At 43.8% G+C, this 24,920-nt stretch overlaps 1 protein-coding gene across 2 annotated transcripts in view; it reads left to right on the forward strand.

Moving 5' to 3' along the window:
* Positions 1-1,271: 1,271 nt before the first annotated feature.
* Positions 1,272-24,920, forward strand: part of Eya3 (EYA transcriptional coactivator and phosphatase 3) — a 74,108-nt gene continuing 50,459 nt past the window's right edge. For both annotated transcript variants that reach the window (XM_090335468.1, XM_090335469.1), the window contains exons 1-2: positions 1,272-1,365; positions 19,916-20,016. In XM_090335468.1, coding sequence (XP_090191594.1) covers positions 19,984-20,016 — 33 coding nt within the window. In that variant the 5' untranslated portion in view covers positions 1,272-1,365; positions 19,916-19,983. The remainder of the gene's footprint in view (positions 1,366-19,915; positions 20,017-24,920) is intronic.

A 24,920-nucleotide genomic window follows, 5' to 3' on the forward strand; every position in this document is an offset into this window, starting at 1 on the left:
CGCAATTGTTTTTTCTTTCCATTCAACAAACCTTTGTTGGGTATCTACTATAGGACACACTGTGTTCTGGTGCTAAAATACATCCTAGTACAATGTGTTGCAACAGAATAAATGTTCTTAGCCTGCGTGGTGGCTCACGCTTGTAATCCTAGCTACTCAGGAGGCTGAGATCTGAGGATCAAAGTTCAAAGCCAGTCCGGGCACAAAAGGACCTGAGACCCTCAATCTCCAATTAACCTGAAGAAAAATAGGAAGTGGGGCCATGGCTCAAGGGTAGGGCGGTAGTTTTGAGCAGAAGAGCTCAGGGAAAATGCCCAGGCCTAGGGGTAGGGTGGTAACCTTGAGTTGAAGAGCTCAGGGGCAGCACCCAGGCTGAGTTCAAACCCCATGACCCAGCAAAACAAAACAAAAAAAGTGTTCTTAGAGAAAATTATTTAAAAAGTAGAGTAGGGGGGCTGCGAGTTTGCCCTAGTGGTAGAGTGCTTGCCTAGCATGCATAAAGCCCTGTGTTCGATTCCTTGGTACTTCCTACACAGAGAAAGCCAGAGTGGTGCTGTGGTTCAAGTGGTGGGGCTCTAGCCTTGAGAAAGCCCTAGGACAGTGCTCAGGCCCTGAGTTCAAGCCTCAGCATTGGCAAAAAGAAAAAACAAGTGGAGTAATGCGGGGCTCAGTGGCTCACACCTGTAATCCTAGCTACACAGGAGGCTGAGATCCGAGGATCGTGGTTCAAAGCCAGCCTGGGCAGGAAAGTCGGTGAGACTCTTACCTCCAGTTAATAACCTGGGACAGCGCCCAGGCTCAGAGGTCAAGCCCCACAGCCGACCAAAAAAAAAAAAAAAAACAAAAGAATGAACTAAACCGAAAGACAGATAACCTTGGGCGAGCCTCCCCAGTGTCTTTCCCTCGTTTTTCCACAATTTACCAAAGGTATGGCGGATTTCTCCTCATATTCCTTCGGGGAGATGGGGATAACACATCCTTAAACCACTTTGAAAAACGAGGGTTGTAACATTCTTATCCGAGTGACAGTGGTCCAGCAGAGACTTACTCACCAAAGTGCAGGGGCACTGAGCGGGGCGTGGCCCGGGGCGTGGCCAGGGGCGTGGCTGTTCTGGGCTCACCGAGTGGGCGGGGTTTAGAAACTTCCCTGATTTCCGCCCCCCCCCCACATGCAGACAGACGCATGCGCCCAGAGGATTCTGAAGGAAAGAGGCGTGGACGTGAGGCGACCCTGGCGCCAACTTCCGGTTCCTAGGGATGCGCATCCGGGTCATACAAACGCCGCGGTTTCCTCCGCTCTGTTGGTTACACCGTGGGTCCAGACGGTTCCCCAGTGTCTTGGGGTCCTGAATTTGTATCTTTCGGGTGAGTCTCCGGCTCCGACAGACCGGCAGTGAGCACGGCTGGCCGGGTACAGGCTGTGGGAGGCGGGTCTTTGAGAGCGGGGGTCTCTACGCCGGTCTCGTCGCTGCACTCCTCCCTCCCTCGCCCCTTTGCAGCCCCGCTTTCTCGCCTTTTCCCTCAGCTGCCGTCTGTACATTTTCCCTCCTGCTCTTCTCTTCGACCCCCGGAGGGGCGTGTGTGTGTGTGTGGAGTGGTCTCAGGCTTCTCTCACCCAGAGTGGGTTGACTCCCATGGGGAACCGGGACTGCCCTGAAGTCTTGGACCGCGTCCTCCACTTGGCCCCTCTGACCCTTCCCCGCCCCGGGCCCGGCCCCTGACGGGCTGGGGCTGGCTTTGCCCAAATCCTGTCTGTTAAAAGGCTTCCTCGGCCTGGGGCAAGTTTGGCTGGTCGGCATTGGGGTTTGACTGAACCCTGGTAACTCGTGCGGTTAGAGAACAACAAAGGCGCTCCCCGTTCTTCCCAGGAGCCGGGGGGGGGGGGGGGCTCTCCCGGCCGGCTAACAGGTGGCAGGGCCCGTGAGCCCTGAGGCATGTGTGACCGCGTTCGCTGACAGGTCGGGAAGACGGCCTGTCACTTTCGCACTCTCTGCCCCAGGAGAATGAATGTGCACAGCTGTGTCAAAAATGCCGATGTTCGGGGAGGGGGGGGACGGCGGTCAGCTCTGCGTTCTGCGTGGGCCCTGCTGACAGGACAGTTGCCACGACCCAGGATGGCCTTTCTTGAGAAAGAATTAACCCCAGCTTGTGTGTATATATGTGTGCCTGGTCCTAGATCTTGAACTCAGGGTTTGGGTGCTGCTGTCCTTGAGTTTTTGGGTTTTTTTTTTTGTAAATTGGAGGGAAGAATTTCACGGACTTCCCAGCCCCCCTGGGCTAGCTTCAAAGCATGATCCTCCTTGAGTAGCTAGGATTACTAGCGTGAGCCACCAGGACACCTGGATTAGCCCAAGCTTTACAGTCATATTTTTAAGCATTTTGATGTGTTGATACGGAAATGCTTTCACCTGCAGTTCACTAGTCAAATTTAAAAGTATTTATTTATTTAGTTGAATGCAGTAGGCAGATGTGTATCCCTGTTCTTGCCCCTTAAACTTTTTGTTTTCATGCTGTTGTCCCCGAGTCCGTCCGTCCGTCTGTCCTTCCTTCCTTCCTTCCTTCCTTCCTTCCTTCCTTCCTTCCTTCCTTTCTTGTCCTGGGGCTTGAACTCAGGGCTTGGTCACTGTCCTTGGACACTTTTTGCTCAATGCTAGTACCCTGTCACTTGAGCCCATAGCACCACTTCTGGCTTCTTCTGAGTATGTGGTACTGAGGAATTGAACCAAGGATTATGTTTATGCTAGGGGAGAACTCTACCACTAGGCTATGCCCCTGGTCCTCCTGTCTGTCTGTCTGTCTGCTCTCTCTCTCTCTCTTTTTTTTTTTTTCCAGTCCTGGGCTTGAGCTCAGGGCCTGAGCACTGTCCTTGGACTTTCTCAAGGCTAGAGCTCTACCACTTGAGCCTCAGCACCATTTCTGACTTTTTTCTATGCATGTGGTACCAAGGAATCGAACCCAGGTCTTCATGCATGCTAGGCAAGCACTTTAACCACTAGGCCAAACTCCTGGCCCGTCTCTCTCTCTTTCTACCTATCTTTTTTCCCTTCAGGCTGACATTCTACCCTTGAACCACTGCTCCATTTCTGGCTTTCTTGGTGATTAATTGGAGACTACAATGTCATGGACTTTTCTGCCCTGACTGGTTTCAAACACTGATCATAAGAACTCAGCCTCCTGAGTAAGAAGGCTGATAGGCATGAGCACCCTCCACCCCTGTGCACCCGAACTTAAAAAAAAATATTATTATTGTTATTTTGGTCCTGAAGCCAGCTTTTTTGTTTTTGGTTCGAGACCTATTCAGACTCTCCCCCCCCCCCCCACTGATTCTGGGGCTTAAATTTATGACCACAGTGCTACTTCTGGTTGTTGACTGGAGGTAAGAGTTTCACTGACTTTCTTGCCAGGGCTGCCTTCGAACCATGATCCTCAGAGCTCAGTCTTCTGACTAGCTAGGATTACAGGCATGAGCCATTGTGCCTTAAACTTTTTTTTTTTTTTTTGCCAGTCCTGGGCTTGAGCTCAGGACCTGAGCACTGTTCTTGGACTTTCTCAAGGCTAGAGCTCTACCACTTGAGCCTCAGCACCACTCCCAGCTTTTTTCTATGTATGTGGTACTGAGGAATTGAACCCGGGTCTTCATGCATGCTAGGCAAGCTTTCTACCACTAGGCCAAACTCCCAGCCCTGCTTTGAACTTTTTTTTTTTTGCCAGTCCTGGGGCTTGAACTCAGGGTTTGGGCACACTGTCTTTGGATACGTCTTTTTTTTTTTTTTTTTTTTTTTGCTCGAGGCTAGTGTTCTGTCACTTGAGCCCCACTTCTGGCTTTTTCTTTGTATGTGGTACTGAGGAGTCAAACCCAGGACTTCTAGTATGCATGGTGAGCACTCTACCACTAGGCTATACTCCCGACCTGTGCTTTGAACTCTTGATCTGTTATTGGCTCATTGGCTTACACTTTACCACCTGAGCCACACCTCCAACTGTAGCCATCTTTTTCCCATTTGAGACTTAGAATGTCTTTTAAAAATATCTAGGAAGCTGGTGGCTCACGCCTGTAATCCTAGCTACTCAGGAGGCTGAGTTCTGAGGATCAAGGTTCAAAGCCAGCCCGGGCACAAAAGGACCTGAAACTCTTATCTCTAATTAACCTTTAGAAAATGGGAAGTGGGGCTTGGTTTAAGGGTACGGTGGTAGCCTTGAGCTGAAGAGTTCAGGGACAATGCCCAGGTTCAGGGGTAGGGTGGTAGCCTTGAGCTGAAGGGCTCATGGATAGTGCCCACGCCTAGTTCAAGCCCTGTGACCCACCAAAAAAACCCCCCAAAAACATTTGGGGAGTGTTTATGTCATTTGTATCATAGGGGGAGTAGGTTTCATGAGGGTTAGTGTCCTAATCCTGGAATGTTGTGGTGTAAGATATATTTTGCGGTATAGTGTTGGATCTTTTTTCTCCCTTAAGTTTATGGTGTATGTGTAGCATTTGATTGCAAATGTTTTGTGTGTGATCAGAGTCTGTACACATATAAATTATGCTAAAAATTTAGTACTTAAATATAAAGAAAACAAGTACATATTTTAGAATTTGTTTTTCCTTTTGCTGAGTTCTCCCTCATATGATATATATGCATATGAGGGTGTTGCTTAGGCCTTGGCTTATTCCAAAATTGGGCTGCTCTCTTCACCTATTTTTAGCCAAAGACTTTGGAGCCTGGCCATGTTGGTCCTAGATGCCACAGATAAAGACCCTTCTGGCTGGCTTTAGTACTTAGACAAGTGTTGGGGGAAATCATTCTGATAGTTTCTTATCCATATCTCCTCTCAGCACCTACACTTTTGAAAACTAGCTTCTGTTCAATGGGATTTTGCCATTTTTCATCCTTTAAAACTAAGCCCAAGGAGAATAGTTGACTTTAATTACTTCCTTACGTCTGGGGTTTCTGAAAGGGTTTTTTTTTTGGGGGGGGGGGTCATGGAGCTTGAACTCTGGACCTGAGTGTTGTCCCTGAGCTCTTCAGCTCAAGGCTACTGCCTTACCCCTTGAGCCACAGCCTCACTTCCCCTTTTCTAGTGATTAATTAGAGATAAGAGTGTCATGTTCTTTAGTGCCTGTAATAGCTTTGAACCGTGATCCTGAGATCTCAGCCTCTTGAGTAACTAGGATTATAGGCATGAGCCACCGGCTCAACTTCTGAAAGTTTTTAAAGCTTTTGAAATTCCATATGTAGACCTGTTTTGGGTTGATGCAGGACATTCGTTCCATCTTTTTTTCATTTCTAAGTCTTCATTTACATTTTGTGTAATAGAACACATCATCTTGCCATAAACCTAAGATTAGGGTGGCTGATTATTATTACAATTATTATTTGTTTGGCAGTCCGGAGGCTTGAACTCAGGGCCTGAGCACTGTCCTTGGGTGTTCTCAAGGCTAGTGCTCTACCACGTATGGCTTTTTCTATGTATGTGGTACCAAAGAATTGAACCATTAGGCCATGCTTTTGGTCCTGGTGGCCGATTATTGGATGGAGAAATAAGTTACATTTCCCCTCTATCATTTACAATAAATGTAAAACATAGCTATTCAAAACGTGAGCATGAAATTTTTGCTCCCCCCTCCTTTTTTTTTTTTGCCAATCCTGGGGCTTGAACTCAGTGCTTGGACACTGTCCCTAAGCTTCTTTTGCTCAAGGCTAGCACTCTACCACTTGAGCCAGAGCACTACTTCTAGCTTTTTCTGTTTATGTGGTACTAAGGAATCAAACTCAGGACTTCATGCATACTAGGCAAGCACCCTACCACTGAGCCACATTCCCAGTCTTGACTTTTAAATGTCTGTTTGATGCCAGGTGCTGATGGATTACACCTGTAATCCTGGCTACTCAGGAGGCAGAAATCTGAGGATCATGGTTCAAAGCCAACTGGGCACTAAAGTCCAAGAGACCCTTACCTCCAATTAACCACCAGAAAACTGGAGGTGCTAACCTTGAGCTGAAGAGCTCCGGGACAGGGCCCAGCCCAGAGTTCAAGCCCCATGACTGACCGAAAGAAAAGAAAAGAAAAGCAAAAAGGATCTCTTTGTTTTGTCTGTCGAGGCTGGCGTAAAAGTGTGTTTAAGGCCAGGTGTGGTGGCTCACACCTGTAATCCTAGCTACTCAGGAGGCTGAGATCTGAGGATCAAAGTTCAAAGCCAACCTCCCTACAAAAGGACCTGACACTCTTTTCTCTAACCTCTAGAAAACAGGAAGTGGGGCTTGGATCAAGGGTAGGGTGGTAGTCTTGAGCTGAAGAGCTCAGGGACAGCGCCCAGGCTGAGTTCAAGCCCCATGACCCACAAAAAAAAGAACAATCAGATAAAAGGATGAATGCAAACGGGAATATTGCTTTATTAGTAGTGTTTAGGTATAATTAGGCTTAGGGTTAGAATTCCCCATGGAGTGTTAAGATTGGAAAATAATTCGCTACCAAGTAAAACTTACTTTCTTACTTTTTTTTGTTGTTTGTTTTGGTATCTATTTGAGGGCTTGAATTCAGTTATTGGAGCCCTGTCACAAAGCTTTTTAGCTAAAGGCTAGTAGTACTCAACCACTTAAGGACTAGCTCCTTTTTGGCTTTTTGGTGGTAAATTGGAGTTGAGTCCAAGGAACTTCTCCCTAGTCTGGATTCAGACCTTTACCCTAAACCCCCACCTCCTGTGTATGAAGGTATAATTGAGGTTATGGTTAGGAGTAGGCTTCTTTTTAGGGTTACTTTAGGGGTTAGAAAAAGGTGACATTTGGGAAAGTGTTGAAGAGTTCAAAGCTGAGTAAAAATTAGGATGTATGTCAGATAGAGTATTTGTTCTACAAGTAGTAGTTTGACCCAATTAGGGTTAGGGTTCAGGGTAGGTTTTTGGTTAGGGTTAGGGTTGGCAGAAAGATGGTTTAGAGTCAAGCTGAAACTCATTCCACAACCTGCCAGGCAACCCTGCATGCACAAGTCTCCTAACTGCTTCTTCTGGAAGCAGTCCGGCTCCCAGGAGGTGATGTCTGGTTGCTTGGTGGACATGCTGCAGGCCATGTATGGCTTGCGCCACTGCCAGTTCTATACCATACCCAACTTCCACCACTGTGAAAATGACCAGTGGTCTCTTGACAGCCCCCTCTCTTTGCTGGCTGGCACTGCTGCTGGTCCTTCATGCCCAGGGTATCTACTTCAAGCTCATGTATGCCCAGAAGGGCAACTTTCCCCTCTGGGCAACTGTGAACACAAGTACAAACTCAAAATTATATCTGTGGCCTCATTCATACAGGGGCTGGTTTGAGGGCACCTAGCAGGAGTAAGGCCAGCTGACCTCTGCCAGCATGTGCATGCCTTCAAGTACCTGCTCTAGAGCCGTTCCCATGGCTGGGAGTGTGGCCTAGAGGTAGGCTGCTTGCCTAGCATGCACAAAGCCCTGGGTTTGATTCCATGGTACCACATACTCAGAAAAAGCCAGAAGTGGTGCTCTGGCTCAAGTGGTAGAGCTCTAGCCTTGAGAAAGCCCACAGACAGTGCTCAGGCCCTGAGTTCAAGTCCCAAGACTGGCAAAAAAAATCTTTGGAAGTGTTGCTGTGGCTCAAGTGGTGGAGCACTAGCCTTGAGCTGAAGAGCTTAGGGACAAGGTCAAGGCCCAGAGTTCAAGTCCCAGGTCTGACCAAAAAAAAAAAAAGAAAAAAGAAAAAGAACCACATCCAGCTGACTACCTGCTGGACACCCCTACCAAGCCCCTGGGGCCCAGCAGAGGCCCTTCTTACTTTTTCTATTGATGTCTTGTGCACAGCCTGCTCAGCATGTTGCAAGGACACCAAGAGTCCAATTCTCAGGGTGGGATGGCGTTAGGGCTTGTACTATACCCAGAGTATAGCTGTGGGATGGGGCATCTTGTGTGTTGGGGGATCGGTTGAAGCCCAGGATCTGTCTGCTTCTCCTGCCCCACTACTGCCTACTCAGCCCAGTGCATATAGCCCTGGTAAATCATTCTTGTACCCTGCTTTGGGTTGGTGAAGAGTCAGGAAGGGGACATAAGGAGACCCAAGGAGAGACATTAAGACTGGTAATATGTCAACTCATTCCTCTTAGTTTGCCTTGTGGGAGTTAAGCGATGTGTTTTTTGGTATAGTTGCTAAGCTGCTTTAAGAGACCCTAGAATACAGTGGTTTAAGCGAAACAACCCCCCCCAAAAAAAAAAAGTTGACTAAAAGTTAGGATGAACACCTGTCGGAGTATTTGCACTACTAGCATTAGTTAGGCAGAAATAGGGTTAGGGTTCGAGGTAGGTTTCTGCTTTTGGGTTAGGAGTAGGGTTGGGAGAAAGATAATGTTTAGGGTCTAACTGAAACGGATTTTACAACTTACCAGGCGAGTTGAAGTTAGGATGAGTTGGAGTAATTGCTTTATTAGTAGATTTCAGGTACAATTAGGGATAGTTCTCTTTTTAGGGGTTAGGGCTAGGGTTTGGATAAAGGTAATGTTTAAGAGCAAACCGGAAGTGCTTTGAAGAGTTGAAAGTCTAGTAAAGGGATAAATGCCAGGGCTGGGAGCTTAGCCTAGTTAGTGGTAGAGTGCTCCCCTCACACGCACAAATCCCTGAGTTCGATTTCTCGATACCACATACATAGAAAAAGCTGGAAATAGTGCTGTGGCTCAAGTGGCAGAGCTCTAGCCTTGAGCAAAAAGTGTCCAAGGACAGTGCCTAGGTCCTGAGTTCAATCTCCACGACTGGCAAAAAAAAAGGATAAATGCCAGTTGGTATATTTGCCTACCATTAATAGGCACAGTTAGGGTTAGGACTAGTGGGCAGTCTCTCCTTAGGGTTAGGTTTTGGAGAAAGGTAATGTTTATGGTCAAATTGAGGGTAACCTAGTGGTAGAGTGCCTGCCTAGCATGCACAAAGCCCTGGGTTCAATTCTTCTTTAGTACATACACAGAAAAGGCCCAAAGAGGTGCTGTGGCTTAAGTGGTAGAGTGCTAGTTTTGAGAAAGCTCAAGGACAGTGCTCAGGCCTTGAATTCAAGCCCTAGGATTGGCAAAAAAAAAAATAAATAAAAAATAAAATAAAAATAAAGTGTTTTGTACTCTCACAGCTAAGACTCATTAGGGTTTATAATAGTAGGTTGCATTTATTATCCCAGTTCAGGTGTTGGAAATATGTAAGTGTAACAATTTTTAGCCTGTCCTAACCATGATAGTAAGAGTCAGCCAGCAGACTCTATTCTTACCAGTACCACCTCTTAAAACAGAGTCACCGTTTACTATGTGGGTGGCACTATTTAAAGCACTTTATTTAGCTGGATGCTGGTGGTTCACAACTATAATCCTAGCTACTCAGGAGCCTGAGATCTGAGAATTGTGGTTCATGTCAGCTCTGGCAGAAAAGTCCCTGAAATTCCTATCTCCAGTTAACCATCAGAAATCAACAAGTGGAATTGGGCTTAAGTGGTAGAATGTCAACCTTCAGGATCAAAACAAAACAAAAAAGGAACTAGGTCCTGAGTTTATGTATAACTTAGCATAAATAAGTAGATAGAGGGAGGGAAGAAGGGAAGAAGGAAGGTAGGTAAGAGGATAGATAGAGGGAGGAAGAAGGGAAGAAGGAAGGTAGGTAATAGGATAGGCTACATTAACTTATACTGACTTGGAAGGCCCAAGAGAATGAGAAAAGGGTTAAAAAGCTTCAAACTTGCCTTTCCCCTCCTTAGTGCTAAAGAAGAAGCATGCTAGGCAAGCTTCCTTCCACTTGACTCAGCCAGCCCAGAACACCTGCCTTTTGTTGAGCAGGACATATAATATAGTTTTATCTTGCCCAGTTTTTTTTTTTTTTTGACAATCCTGGGGCTTGAACTCAGTGCCTGAGTACTGTCCTTGGACATTCCTTGAGGCTAGAGCTGTACCGCTTGAGCCACAAGACCACTCCTGGTTTTCTCTGTGTATACGGTACCAAGGAGTCAAACCTGAGTTTTCATGCATGCTAGGCAAGCACACCACTAGGCCACGCTCTTGGTCCCTTATCTTGCCCAGTTTGAAAGTCATTGGCTTTGTAATGTTCCATTGTGGGGCACATGGCTATGGTTTTAGAGCTCAGGCTTTGGAGCTAACCTGCTTGAGTTTGAATCCTAAATTAGTGATTTAGTAGATTAAGTTACCTTAGGTAAGAGGAACCTTATTCTCTCTGCCTTGGTTTTCCCATCTATAATATGATAAAGAGAATAAATAGTGTTTCTCATAGGTATATTGAAAGAATTAAAATAGTAGTGTATTAGAAGTACAAAGACCAGGTTCTGGTGACTCACGCCTGTAATCCTAGCTACTCAGGAGGCTGAGCTCTGAGGATCACAGTTTGAAATCAGCCCAGGCAGGAAAGGTCATGAACCTCTTAGTGCCAGTTAACGACTCAAAAACTGAGAATAGAGCTGTGGGTCAAGGTGGTCTTGTACTAGCCTTGAGCAAAAGAGCTCAGGGTCAGTGCCAAAACCATGAGTTCAAGCCCCATGACTGATTAAAAAAAAAAATAAATGAATAGAAATAGAAGTACCAAAAACATTCCTGGTATATAAAAAGCATTCCATAAATGTTAGCTATTAATACTGTTGATGCACATTTGGATCTTCTGGGAATATTCTTGACCACGATGAGTTGTGTACATTTGCTGAATAATATGACATGACTGGCATACAGTGTCTTAGATTGCCAAAAAACTTGCAAACATCTTTTCTTGAGGACTATATAGAAACTTCTTGTGTAGAATTTTAGGAGCAAGATCAAGGGACAAATGTTATCAGAGCAATAGATTTAACTGTTATTTACAGTTCAAAACTTAAGATTTTTACTATTTAGCTAGGTACCAGTGACTCATATCTACAGTCATGTATACTTAGGAGGCTGAAATCTGGGGATCACAATTTGAAGCCAGCCTCAGAAGACAAATTTGAGAAACTACCAGAAAGCTAGAACTGGATGCATATCTAAAGTGGTGGTAGAGTACCAGCTATGGATGAAAAGCAGGGTGAGAATGCAAGGCTCAAAGTGCAAGCCCTACAACTGGTACACATACATATACACACACAGGGTTTTTGTTTTTTGTTTTTGCCAGTCCTGGAGCATGAATTCAGGGCCTGAGTACTATCCTTGTGCTTTCCTCAAAGCTAGCGCTCTACCACTTCAGCCATAGCATCACTTCCAGCTTTTTCTGTGTATGTAGTACTGAGGAATCAAACCTGGGTCTTTGTGCATCCTAGGCAAGCCACTCTACCACTAGGCCAAATTCCCGGCCCTATACATAGTTTTAATATTTTGCTCTTTGGAAAAATTTCAGAGGAATAATGAATTGACTTTCATTCAAGATTAGATTTGTTTATCTTATCTCTTAAGGTCTTTTTTTTTTGTGCCTGTATTATTTCTTCCTTCTCTTCCTCCTCTTCCATCTTATTTTGGCTGAAATAACAGCACTAAAATGATGAGGGATGGTATTATCTCTCTCTTTTTTTTTTTTGGTGGGCAATGGGGCTTGAACTTGGCCTGGTGGCTGTCCCTGAGCTCTTCAGCTCAAGGCTACCACCCTACCCCTAGGCCTGCATAGTGTCCTTGAGCTCTTCAGCTCTAGGCTACTGTCCTACCCTGGAGCCAAGCCCCACTTCCTGCTTTCTAGAGGTTAATTGGAGATAAGAACCTTAAATCCTTTAGTACCCTGGCTGGCTTTGAACCGTGATCCTTAGATCTCAGCCTCCTGAGTAGCTAGGATTGATTACAGGAGTGAGCCATTGCACCCGCAGTATTATCTTGCAGATTTTTTTTTTTTTTTTTTGCCAGTTTTGGGCTTGAACTCAGGACCTGAGCACCGCCCTTGGGTTTTCTCAAGGCCCACACTCTACCACTTGAGCCATAGCACCACTTTTGACGTTTCTTTTTCTATGTAGGTGATACTGAGGAATCAAACCGTGTCTTTGTGTATGCTGGGCAGGCACTCTACCACTAGGCCACACTTCTGGCCCTTGTTCTGTTGTTATTGACAATCCTGTATTTAACTCCCTGTTTTTTCATTCCATGACCAGAAGATGGCCAGTGAGCCTAAGCAGAGAGCAGAGAAGTAATAGCAGTAACAAACAAAATCTACCAACTTGTTGCTGTTTATATAGTTTGCCTCCTAATAAATGTTTAATGATTTTTCTTTTTTTGTTGGTCATAGGGCTTGAACTCTCAGCCTGGTCTGCTGTCCCTGAGCTCTTCATCTCAAGGCTAGCACTCTACCACTTCAGCCACAGTACCTCTTCCAGTTTTCTGTTGGCTAATAGGAAAGAAGAATCTCATAGATTTAGTGTTCGGACTGATTTTGAACAGTGATCCTCAAATCTCAGCCTCCTGAGTAGCTAGGATTGCAGATGTAAGCCACTGTGCCCAGCCTATTATTATTGTTGTTGTTATTATTTTGCTGGTCCTGGGGCTTTTTAGGGCCTGGGTGCTGTCCCTGAGCCTCTCTGTTCTGTGCTCAAGGCTAGTGCTCTACCTCTTTAGCCACAGCACCACTTTCAACCTTTTCTGTTTATGGGGTACTGAGGAATCAAATATAAAGCTTCATGCCTTGCTAGGTAAGCACTCTACCACTAAGCCACATTCCCAGGCCCAGGTTGCTTAGTTTTTAACATGTGAAATTAGGAAGGGATTTAAACTGGTATTGGCAGGAGCTAGTTGCCTGTCTCCTCAGCTACTCTCAGGGATAAGGCAGGAGGATCACTTGAGCCTTGGAGTTTGAGATTAGCTGGGCAACAAAGTAAGAACTTGTAAAACAAAGCAGAAGAGAACAGTGTGCCTTTTAAAATCAAAGTTGTTTTTTTTTTTTTGCCAGTCCTCGGCTTGAGCTCAGGGCCTGAGCACTGTCCTTGGGCTTTCTCAAGGATAGAACTCCACCTCTTGATAGGGCAGTAGCCTTGAGCTGAAGAGCTCAGGGACAGTGTCCAGGCTAGAGTTCAAGCCCCGTGATCCCCCAAAAACCAAAACCAAAAAAACCCTCTACCTCTTGGGCCACAGCACCACTTTGGCTTTTTCTATGTATGTGATACCAAGGAATTGAACTCTAGTCTTTAGGCATGCTAGACAATCACCCTTAAAAGGCCAAACTTCTGGCCCCTATTTTTGTATTTTCATTGTTAATATTTGCTGGAAAGGAAATGTAAAGTCCTCAGAAATATTATTTTGATTCTCAATTTTATGTTTGCCATGAATTCTATCTGTGAAGGCATATGAATACAAGCCCTTATGCAACAGAGGTGATAGCACAGTATATTTATTTCTTTTTCATTTTTTTTTGTTGGTCCTAGGGCTTGAACTCTGCGCTTGGGCGCTGTCTCTGAGTTCTTTTTTTTTTTTTGATCAAGCTGCAAATTTTATTTTTCACACAGGGGCTTATATGCCTCTTCAGGAGAGGCAAGAGGGGGTTGGGGTACTGCTCAGGGTAGGAGGTCAGGTGGTAGGATGTTTACATATCAATACAAGCAGGCAAGGGTTGCTTAGTGACCTTAGGGCAAGGAACTATGCAGGCACATTCTTATGCTAAGAATTCAGGGAAGGGGAGAATGTCTCCACATATCCTCCCTAAACCTTAAAATAAGTGAGGGGCGAGGATTTAGGCAGTATCATGGTAGGCATTAATCTGAGAGGGGAGACAGAGGCCCTGATCCCTAGAGAGGAGGCCACGTTGAACAAGAAGCAAGACACACTAGCTGATGTGTCTGTCTTTTTGCTGTGTCTCTGAGTTCTTTAGCTCAAGGCTACTGCCCTACCCTTGAGGCACAGTCCCACTTCCCATTTTCTAGTAATTAATTGGAGATAAGAATCTTGAGATGGATTTTAGTGCCTGCTGGCTTTGAAGGTGATCCCCAGCCTCCTGAGTAGTTAGGATTACAGGCGTGAGCCACTGTGCCCAGCAGTGCAAGTATATATACATACATATATATATATATGTATATATACACATACATATACATATTTGCCTGTCCTGGGCTTGAGCTCAAGGCCTGAGCACTATCCTTGGACTTTCTCAAAGCTAGAGCTCTACCACTTGAGCCTCAGCACCACTTCCGGCTTTTTTCCCCACCCTGTGTTTGTGGTACCAAGGAATTGAACCCGGGTCTTTGTGCATGCTAGGCAAACACTCTACCTCTAGGCCAAACTCCCAGCCCCAAATGCAAGTATATTTAGAAACCAATAGTAAGAAATGAAATTACAAAATGGTGAGTAGACTTCACTACACAAGTGCTCTAAAGATTTTTAAATACAAACTGGATATGTTTATAATTTCATCAGCTGTTTGGCCTAGTTTTGATTGCATCTTAATTACATCAAGATCCACTTTCCACTTGTGTATCATAGCTGTTGTTATGATTTGATTTATTTATTTTGCTAGTCCTGGGCTTGAGCTCAGGGCCTGAGCACTGTCCTTGGACTTTCTCAAGACTAGAGCTCTACCACTTGAGTCTCAGCATCACTTCTGGCTATTTTCTATGTAGTACTGAGGAATTGAACCCGGGTCTTTGTGCATGCTAGGCAAGCACTCTACCAGTAGGCCAAATTCCCGGCCCTGATTTGATTTTTTTAAAGCTCAATCTCAATCTCATAGAAGACTGTCAGGTTTTACTGGTAGTAAAAATAAATTGCAAATTAAATTAGAATAAATAAATGGAAGTGAGAATACTAAAATTTTTGTATTTGTTTTATCAAGTACTGGAACATATGTCTATGGTAAACTTTTTTTTTTTGCCAGTCCGGGGCTTGAGCTCAGGGTCTGAGTATTTTTCTTAGACTTTCTCAATGCCAGAACTCTGTCACTTGAGCTTCAGCACTATTTCCGGTTCTCTTCCCCCCCTCCCCCACCATGTATGTGGTACTGAGGAATCGAACCTGGGTCTTTGTGCGTGCTAGGCAGGCACTCTACCACTAGGCCAAACTCCCAGCCCTATGTTACACATTTTTATCTCATTGTTAATGAGTATGAAAATGTTGTATAGCATGTCCTAATTATAAAAATTGGTGTAAAATACTAACATTAGAAGTTGTAGGAGCCTGGTGTCATTGGCTCAAGCCTATGATCCTAGCTAATGGGGAAGCTGAGACGGAAGGATTAAGGATTGCTATTTAAGCACAGAGACCTCCATTTCAGTAAATAACTGGACATGGGTGCATGTCATTCTGACTATTTGGAAACATCACAAGTGGACTGAAATCTAGGCTGGGCCTACATGTAAGATCTTATTTGAAAAACAAAAGCAAAAAAGGGCTGGGGCATTGTTCAAGAGTAGAGTGCCTGCTTAGTAAATATGCCTGCTTAGTAAGTATGCCTGCTTAGTAAGTACGCCTGCTTAGTAAGTACTTGGAGTTCAACTCCTAGTACCACTAAAGAAGAGAGTAGAAAACAAACAAGAAACAACAAAAACATTTTAGTGCTGGGGCAAGCTCATGTTTATAATCCTAGTTTACTTGGGTGGCAGATATTGCGGGGGATTGTAGTTCAAGGTCCGCCTGGACATTAAAGTAAAGTTAAACAGAATAGCTGCATTCCCAGTGGATGCTGTGATCTGAGGAACATAGTTCAAAACCAGCTCTCTCAGGAAAGTCTGAGACTCTCCCCACCTTCTTTTGCCAGTCCTGTGATTTGAACTCAGGGCCTGGGTGCAGTCCCTAAGGTTCTTTTGCTCAAGGCTAGCACTCTGTCACTTGAGTCACAGTGCCCCTTCTGGGTTTTTACCTTTATGCTGTACTGAGGAATTGAACTCAGGGCTTCAGATATGCTAGGCAAACACTGTACCTCTAAGACGCATTCCCAGCCCAAGTCTGAGACTCCAATTAACCACCAAAAAGACAAGTGGAGCTGTGGCTCAAATGGTAGAGTGCTAGCCATGAACAACAAAGCTCAGCGACCTCACTCAGGCCCTTAGTTCAAATCCCAGGACTAATACTAAAAAATTCAAAACATAGCATATTTATTAAGTATAGTTCTATTCCTATCTTCCTTATATCCAGACATGGGTTTATAAGCTTTTCCCCATGGGGCCAAGGTACCCTTACTGAATCCCTTGTCAGAATGTAGTAACTAGTGATTGTAGTTTTTGCAGTCATGTTTCTCAACTGAGGAAAATTGAAATATTACTAGTTTTTGTATAGATAAGAATTTGTTACACATTCGACAAATGAGATAGTAAATGAAGGCATTATACTTTTCTAATGACTTACTTTTATTTTGCTCTTTTGTGAGTCAAAATCACCTGTGTTCATAATGTACATTTAGACAGTACCATTATCCCATGAAAATAAAGACATTTCAACTTAAGGAATATAGATTCAAACAGGTAAAGCAGAAACGTTTCACTTTTCACAATTGCAAATCAGTTTCATGGTCACATGGATTATCTTCATCTGAGTTAGGAAAACAAGCCCAGGGAAAAGAGCTTCCATGCGCTTCTGTGCGTCATATAGTGGGAGACAGAATGTGGCTTTGGCGGCTCTGCACATGAGCCGCATGCAGATGTACTGAGCACCAAGTGCTTCTGTCCTTTACACTTGTTTCCGTATGTGTCACCCAGACCAAGGCTGTTCCATCCTTTAAAAAATTTTTTTTTCTGTCATTTACCTTATTGTTTTAGAGATGATATATGGCGGGGTTACCCTTACATATGTCAGGTAATAAGTACATTTCCATTCTTCTAGTATCATTTGTTCCATCCTTCTGTCCCATTCCCTCCCTCCTATCTCCACCAAGGAGTTGCATAGTTCACTTCAATCAATCTTGAGTGCATTTTTTCATTCATTTTCCTGATTCTTTGCCCTCCCCCACAACTTCCCACAGATGTGCACATGAATGTACCATATATAAGGTAAAGAATACAGAATCATCAAAGTAAAAACCAGTTTAAGAAAAAAGTCCTTTGATTCCATTTCTTTGGAGGTTATTTCATTATGTGTATTATTTTATATACATGTGAAGAGGCATTTGAGTATTATACCTTTGTGGTTTTCTCCTAAGATTATCCTCTTTTATGAACATACAGAGATACTCATAATCTCTGTATATGAGTATCTAGAATTTTGTGTATTTTGTCATGTCCCATTACATTAGACCTAACTTCTGTATATCAGGGAGAACATTTCCCATTTGTCTCTCTGCTCTTGGCTTACCTCACTTAACATGATTTGTTCTAGTTCCATCCATTTCCTTGAATATGACATTTTTTGGGGTGGGGGTGTAAATGGGTGGGAGGGTGGTCACTCATGGGGCCTGAACTCTGGGTCTGGGCATTGTCCCTGAGCTCTTTAGCTCAAGGCTACCGCCTACTCCTGAGCCACAGCCCCAAGTCCCATTTTCTAGTGATTAATTGGAGATAAGAATATCACGTTCTTTTAGTGCCTACGCTGGCTTTGAACTTTGATCCTCATGCGTAGCTAGGATTACAGATGTAAGCCACCATTACTGGTTCTGGCTTTTTCTTTATATGTGGTACTGAGGAATTGAACCCAGGGCTTCTTGCATACTAGGCAAGCACTCTACCACTAGGCTACGCTCTTGGCTCATCCATAGAGTTTTAAGAGAATATTAATACATGAGCCCCTCTTTCTCTCCTCATTTTCCTCTCATACTAAAACTGAGTAACGCATAATCTTTAGTCCAGGAGATAGAGAATCAAGGAAAAGTGGGCAATGTAAGAGCAAAAGTTCTAAGAATGTAACTAGACCCACTGAAGAAGGGAAAAATCAAAATTAAGTTTAAGGGATGAGCCTCCTTTAAAGGGTGGTTAATGCCTGTAATACTAGCTACTCAGGAGACTGAGATCTGAGGGTTGGGGTTCAAAGCCAGCTGGGGCAGAAAAGTCCCCATGACACTCTTATCTTATCAAAAACCAGAAGTGGAGCTGGGCCTCAAAGTGGTAGAGTCCTTGAGAAAAATTGCTCAGAGACAGAGCCCAGGCCCTGAGTTTAAGCTCTACAGGTTGGAGATCTGAAGATGACAGTTAGAAGCTAGCACAGACAGAAAAGTTTGTGAGATTGATACTACCAGCTAACCACCAAAAAGCCAGAAGTGGAGCTGTAGCTCAAATGATTACGTGCCAGTTTTCAGCAAAAAATATAAGAGAAGTAGCCAGGCCCTGATTACAAGCCTTGTACAAGAACATACAAAAAATTCTGTCTCTGTCAGCAAGACATAGAAAGATTTTTCTGTTAATTAAGTGTGGCACTCAGAATCCTATATTTTCCTCTTTTTTTCATTCAACAGTTGCAACAGAAAGATTAGGACTTGGAAAGGTAAAGATTTGCTTTAAAAATGACTAGGCAAGCCAGGCACAGTGGCTCGGGCCTGTAATCCTAGCTACTCAGGAGGCTGAGATCTGAGGATCAAGTTCAAAGCCAGCCCAACACAAAAGAACCTGAGACTCTTATCTCCAATTAACCTGTAGAAAATGGGAAGTGGGGCTTGGTTCAAGGGTAGGGCAATAGCCTTGAGCTGAGACAGGCCCAGGCCAAGTTCAAGCTCCATGACCTACCCCCCCCCCCAAAAAAAAAAAAAAAGACTAGGCAAAGCTGGGTGCTAGTGGCTCATTCTTGTAATCCTAGCTACTCAGGAGGCTGAGGTCTGAGGATCCCAGTTCAAAGCCAACCTGAATAGGAAAGTCCAAAAGAGTGTGTGTGTGTGTGTGTGTGTGTGTGTGTGTGTGTGTGTGTGTGTGTGTGTGTGTGTGTGTGTGTGTGTGTGTGTGTGTGTGTGTGTGTGTGTGTGTGTGTGTGTGTGTGTGTGTGTGTGTGTGTGTGTGTGTGTGTGTGTGTGTGTGTGTGTGTGTGTGTGTGTGAAGGGTTTGCACTCAGGACCTGGGCACTGTCCCTAAGTTCTTTTGTGGCACAGTGCTACTTTGGTTAATTGGAGATAAGAGTCTTACAGATTTTCCTGCCCAGGCTGGCTTTGAACCATCATTCTCAGATCTCAGTCTCTTGAGTAGACAGGATTACAGGCATGAGCCACTGGCACCTGGCTTTGTAAGACTTATCTCCAAGCAAGAAAGCTCCAAGATAGCACCTAGGCCCTGAGTTAACGCTCCATGACTAGTACCCCCCCATCCCTACTCCCTAGAAAAAGATGACTTTTATTACGTTTAGTGAAGCTCATTTCAGAATTAATTGGGTTCTAGTTTACATGATTATTTTTCTTTGATTATAACATTTTTAAATAATTTTTATTGTAATTAATAAAAGGGTTACATGGTATTTGCCAGATATAAGGTGCATTAATTCACATACATTGATACCCTTTCACATGTCTTGGTACCCATCACCCTCCCCCCACCCACCACCCACCCTGATTATAACATTTAAAGTTTTACTGTACTGTATTGTTAAGGGCGAGAATTCTGTTTTCCTTTAAGTTGATTCTATGTAGACAGACTACATATGTATTTAACTGACACATATGCCAGTTTGTCCCTTTTAAAGTGATTCAATGTGTCAGTGTTGACAGTTATGTAAATGTTCTACATTAAAACAGGTTAGATGCTATCACCACTTACTGACTTGCTAGGCCAGTCTGTATCATTTTAAATGTAACTCTAATCCTTAAAAAAATTGTTTTATTATCTGCACATGGCTGTTGTTGTAAAATGTTGAATGCATTGGGCCCCATAGTAACCAACAGAAGTGGTTCCACGTGCTGGCTCTTGAAAGCTATTAGAAAAGTCGTTGCATACAACTCTTTTGACTTGGTATAGCATGTCAGTTTTGAAAAGCCACGTGCTAGTGAGAGATTTTGAGATTGGAACTAACGTAGAAAGCTGGGAGTAGCAAAATATTAAAAAATTATTCTCTGATGGCCTCAATGATAACACTTTTAACAGTATATAAAGCTTTGAATCCTCTTCTTTTTTTAAAAAAAAAACAGACTGTGAAGACGGTGGAAAGAGATTTGTAATTCCATTGAATAAGTGTAATAAAGAAATATTAGTCCTCATGGAAGAAGAGCAGGATTTACCAGAGCAACCGGTAAGTATTTTCTTTAACAATTTAAAATTGATTGTAGAAAATCTAACTTGAAGACAGCTATTATACAATAAGATTTAGAGATTCTAAATTAAAAAGGATAATATTCTTTTAATAGTTTCCCTCTATAATGACAGTGTTTTTTATGTTGTTTTGTGACAGAGAATTCTTTGTGTAGCTGACTGGCCTTGAACTCTCAATTCTCTTGCTTCAGGCTTCTCAGTATTGGGATTACATTACAGGTGCATGTTGCATGTTCTTAAACACCTATTTGACTAACAATGCTAAGGAGTCTGTTTGAAAAATTCTGCATTACAAAGTAACTATAGAAGTTTGGAAATACTTTAAAACATTAGTGGCTAATTACAGCTTTTAGAAAATAAAATAGGACATTTGTTTATTATATAGACAGTATATAACTATTTCTACTAGAAATTTTATTTTCATCTAAGGTTTTTTTTTTTGCCAGTCCTGGGCTTGAGCTCAGGGCCTGAGCACTGTCCTTGGACTTTCTCAAGGCTAGAGCTCTACCACTTGAGCCTCAGTACCACTTGAGCCTCAGCACCACTTCCAGCTTTTTTCTATGTATGTGGTACCAAGGAATCGAACCCGGGTCTTCACACATGCTAAGCAAGCACTTTAACCACTAGGCCAAACTCCTCATCTAAGGTTTTTGAATTGCTTTTAGTTTTAAAAAGTAATAGTATTGAGCTGGGCATAGTGACTCACACCTGGAATCCTAGCTACTCAGGAGGCTGAGATCTGAGGATCAAGCCAGCCCTGGCACAAAAGGGCCTGAGAATCTGATTTCCAGTTAACCTCTAGAAAACAGGAAATGGGGCTTGGCTCAAGGATAGATCAATAGCCTTGAGCTGAAGAGCTCAAGGGACAGAGCCCAGGCTGAGTTCAAGCCCCATGACTCAGAAAAAGAAAGAAAGAAAGAAAGAAAGGAAGGGAGAAAGGAAGGAAGGGAGAAAGGGAGAAAGGAAGGAAGGAAAAAAAAGAAAAGTAATAGTATTGATTTAAGGCAGAGGAAGTCAGGGCTTGTTATATAAGAGCTATGTAGGGCCCGGGAGTTTGGCCTAGAAGTAGAGCGTTTGCCTAGCATGCATGAAGAACCGGGTTCCATTCCTCGGTACCATATAGAAAGAAAGTGAGAGAGAGAAACAGAGAGGGGGGGGAATGGAGGGAAGGAAGGAAGGAAAGAAAGAAAAAAAAAAAAAAGGAAGTGGTGCTGTAGCTCACGTGTCAGAGCACTAGCCTTGAAGAAAGCCCAAGAACAGTGCTCAGGCCCTGAGTTCAAGCATCAAGACTGGCAAAAAAAAAAAAAAGTTATGTAAAGAAAGTTTCAGACTGTAAGTTTTGGGCCATAGAATATACAACAGCTTTACCCTTCAGTTTGATGTTGTAAGTGTGGATGTCAAACAGACCATTTACTAACTGTACAAAATAGGTAGAATAGGGAGAAAACTCCTCATTTTGAGGAAAAAACAGCTTTTCACAGTGTATAGTAGAGATACAAAATATGAATGGAATGAATGGCCTATCCCAAGTTAATGATAGAGAACAAATGACTTAATTCTAATTTTTTTGTTTTTTTTTTTTGCCAGTCCTGGGGCTTGAGCTCAGGGCCTGAGCACTGTCCTTGGGTTTTCTCAAGGCTAGAGCTCTACCACTTCAGCCACAGCACCACTTCTGGCTTTTTCTATGTATGTGGTACCGAGGAATCGAACCTGGGTCTTCATACATGCCAGGCAAGCACTCTTAGCACTAGGCCAAACTCCTGGCCCTTTTTTTTGGGGGGGGGGGCGCGTTGTAGATCATGAAGCTTGAACTTGGCCTGTGTGCTGTCCCTGAGCTCTTCAGCTCAAGGCTACCACCTTACCCCTGGGCCTGGGCTTTGTCCCTGTTTTCTTCAGCTCCAAGCTACCACTCTACCCTCGAGCCAAGCCCTACTTCCCATTTTCTAGAGGTTAATTGGAGATTAAGAGTCTAGGGTCCTTTGGTGCCTGGGCTGGCTTTGAATCTTGATTCTCAGATCTCAGCCTCCTAAGTGGCTAGGATTATGGGTGTGAGCCACTGCACCCAGACCTTTTATTTATTTATTTATTTATTTATTTTTCTTTTTTTCTTGTGGGTCCTGGGGCTTGAACTCTGGGTCTGACATTTTCCCTGAGCTCTTCAGCTCAAGGCTACTGCCCTAATCCCTGGAGCCACAGCCCCACTTGTCATTTTTTAGTGATTAATTGGAGATAAGTCTTACATTCTTTTTTTGTTAGTCTTGGGCTTAGGCTCTGGGCCTGAACACTGTCCTTGGGAGTTCTACCACTTGAGCCTCAGCACCAGTACAGGCGTGAACCACCATGCCCGGGTCCCCTGTTTTTTTTTTTTTTTGCCAGTCCTGGGCTTGAGCTCAGGGCCTGAGCCCTGTCCTCGGACTTTCTCAAGGCTAGAGCTCTACCACTTGAGCCTCAGCACCATTTCCGGCTTTTGTCTATGTATGTGGTACCAAGGAATCGAACCCGGGTCTTCGTGCATGCTAGGCAAGCACTTTAACCACTAGGCCAAACTCCTGGCCTGTTTTTTTTTTTTTTTTAAGTACTGAGATTTGAACTTAGGCCTCAAGCTTGCTAAACAGGCACTTTAGCCTTGATCCCTCTTCTCCTATTTTTATTTGTGAGACTTGCTGTCAATAATTTTGCCAGGCTACTCTGAAATTTTTGTTTCTCTTGCCTCAGTCTCCCAAGTGGCTGGAATTATAAAAAAAAAAACAAACAAAAAAACCCCCAAAAAACCACTTATACACCAGGTCCAGTGTCTCTTCAGCTGCATAAGTAATAGTCGTGTGTGTGTGTGTGTGTGTGTGTGTGTGTGTGTGTGTGTGTGTGTGTGTGTGTGTGTGTGTGTGTGTGTGTGTGTGTGCGCGCGCGCGTGCGCGCGCTGCGCGCAGTCCGAGTGCTTGAACTCAGGGCCTGTATGATGTCCCTGAGTTTTTTTATTGTTGTTTTTTATTTTTCCATACCTAAGGCTAGAACTCAGGGCCTGAGCACTGTCCTTGGGCTTTCTCGAGCCTGGAGCTCTACCACTTGAGCCACAATACCACTTCCAGCTTTTTTGTATGTATGTGGTACCAGGGAATGTGAACCTGGGTTTTTGTGCATGCCAGGCAAGCACTCTAACAGTAGGCCAAACTCCCCGCTCCATGCCTAAGTTTTTTTTTGCTCAAGGCTAGTGCTCTACTTCCAGCTTTTTTGGTGGTTAATTGGACATAAGAGTCTCATAAATTACCTGCCCCAGACTGGCTGCGCCTCTTTATCGTCTGATCTTAGCTTATTGAGTAGCTAGGTTTATAAGCATGAGCCAACAGTGCTTGGTGGTAATAAAGTCTTAATAAAGTGTTCTGGGATGTATGAACAATCAGAATCAAAATGAAAAAGTAGATGAGAGTTCTTGATTTGTTATCAGATTTTCAGTGAGTAGAAATTATATGAGTATACCCATATTTCACTGTATATGCATCTGCTTTTATATATCATGGACTTAAAATTTATTTATCAGGGGCCTGGAGTTTGGCCTAGTGGTTAAAGTGCTTGCCTAGCATGCACGAAGACCCGGGTTCGATTCCATGGTACCACATACATAGAAAAAAGCCAGAAGTGGTGCTGTGGCTCAAGTGGTAGAGCTCTAGCCTTGAGAAAGTCCAAGGACAGTGCTCAAGCCCTGAGCTCAAGCCCAGGACTGGCAAAAAAAAAAAAAAATTATTTATCAATCTCCACTCACACCCAATTTCTGAAAAGGAGGAAATTATGCCATCTACATGCAGATAGTTAAACTGGAGATTTTCATAGGTGAAATAAGACACAGCATCATTCAACCTTTTCTATGTATGTGATATCAAGGAATCAAACCTAGGGGTACATGTGTGCTACGTTAACACTCTATTACTGGGCCACATTCTCGGCCCCTGAAACTCTCTTGGGGCTTGAATCAGGGTCTGAGCACTGTTCTTGGGCTTTCTCAAGGCTAGAGCTCTACTACTTGAGCCACCACTTCTGGCTTTTCTCTGTATGTTGTATGGAGGAATCGAACCCTAGTGTTCGTGTATGTTAGGCAAGTGCTCTACCACTAGACCAAACTCCCACCCCCTGGCCCTGAAACTCTTATCTCTAGGTAACTACCAGAAAGCTGGAAGTAGAGCTATGGATCAAAAATTAGAGTGCTAGGGCTGGGAGTTTGGCATAGTGGTAGAGTGCTTGCCTAGGATGCACGAAGACCCAGGTTTGATTCCTCGATACCACATACATAGAAAAAAGCCGGAAGTGGTGTTGATGCTCAAGTGGTAGAGCTCTAGTCTTGAGAAAGTCCAAGGACAGTGCTCAGGCCCTGAGCTCAAGCCCAGGATTGGCAAAAAAAAAAAAAAAAAAAAAAAATAGACTTCAAGGAAAGGAAGGGAGAGAGGGAGAAAGCAAGGGAAGGAGGCAGGGAGGAAAGGAGAGGACAAGAGAGAGGGGAAATAAAAGGAAGGATGAAAGAAGAAAGGAAAAGAAACAGCCTTATATTTGTTAGTATGTTTTAGTCTGTTTTCTGAATCTGTGGTCTGTATCTACAGATTTATTTGTAGGCCAAAGATATTGGGCAAAAGATTTGCATTGCATCACTATTGAACAAGTATAAACCTTTTCTATCTCTCATAGTCCCTGCACAATGCAGTGTAATAAATTCCATAGCATTTACATTGCTAGAGATGATTTCAAGAGTATAGAAAGATATATAAACCTATCTCCAACTATGATATCATTTTATATAAACATCTGCAGACTTTGTTATGGGTGAGGGTTCCTGGACTCAGCCTCCCACATCTACGGAAGGCAAGTGCATCTGAGTAACTCTATTTTAAAGACAGGTAA

The sequence above is a fragment of the Megascapheus bottae genome, chromosome 6 (genome assembly GCF_031878675.1).
Source record: "Megascapheus bottae isolate mThoBot1 chromosome 6, mThoBot2.hap1, whole genome shotgun sequence".
NCBI lineage: Eukaryota > Metazoa > Chordata > Mammalia > Rodentia > Geomyidae > Megascapheus > Megascapheus bottae.